The 656-nt window shown below is 51.5% G+C and overlaps 1 protein-coding gene across 1 annotated transcript in view; it reads left to right on the top strand.

Moving 5' to 3' along the window:
• Nucleotides 1-287: 287 nt before the first annotated feature.
• The window catches only part of VOLCADRAFT_101470 (uncharacterized protein), a gene marked incomplete at both ends in the record, with an annotated part of 2,010 nt that continues 1,641 nt past the window's right edge, over nt 288-656 (top strand). Inside the window, one exon of the mRNA XM_002959905.1 lies at nt 288-506. Coding sequence (XP_002959951.1) covers nt 288-506 — 219 coding nt within the window. The remainder of the gene's footprint in view (nt 507-656) is intronic.

Raw genomic sequence — 656 nt, 5'->3', positions numbered from 1 at the left:
TGTACTTGCATTTTTCGCCTTTGGCTAGACCTCCAAAGCCTCATTTGCCCTGGGCCAATGCCGCGCGACTTGGCCTGGACCTCGCCAGGTATTGAGCGAACGAAACAGAAGCTTTCATTTTTTTGTTCGCTCCAATGAAAACGGTACGAATGTATTTCTATGCCAAAGTTTTCATTCGACCATGTGTAGTATGTCTGCCCTATAAGTGTTTGTACACTTGTGTGTATATGTATGTATGTATGCATGTATGCATGTATGTATGTATGTATGTATGTATGTATGTATGTATGTGCGGATGGCTTCTGCTTCGGCCGATGTACGGCGGTCGTTCGCACTTTTGGCAGATGACCGCGCTGAGGCTGCTGGTCGCATCCGCCGATGAGTGCGACGACTACGTACGGCTGCAATGGGTAGTGCCGTACTTGCTGACTGCACTACACGACGCGTCAGCTGCCGTACGGTGTCTGTCAGTGCGGGGAATCGCCCGGACGCTGGCACGAGTGCAGGTGAGAGCTCGTGGTCGTTGTTGCTTGTGCCTGTCTGTCTTTCTGTCTGTCGCTCTGTCTGTCTGTCTGTCTGTGCGTATGTGTTTAAAAAGCTGAACGCGTTGTCCCCATGCCAAGCTGCCAGAGGTCTTAGTTTGCCCTCGCCCCGGA

The sequence above is a fragment of the Volvox carteri genome (assembly GCF_000143455.1).
Source record: "Volvox carteri f. nagariensis unplaced genomic scaffold VOLCAscaffold_1291, whole genome shotgun sequence".
NCBI classification, from domain to species: Eukaryota; Viridiplantae; Chlorophyta; class Chlorophyceae; order Chlamydomonadales; family Volvocaceae; genus Volvox; species Volvox carteri.
This window is presented reverse-complemented; position numbering and strand designations above follow the sequence as displayed.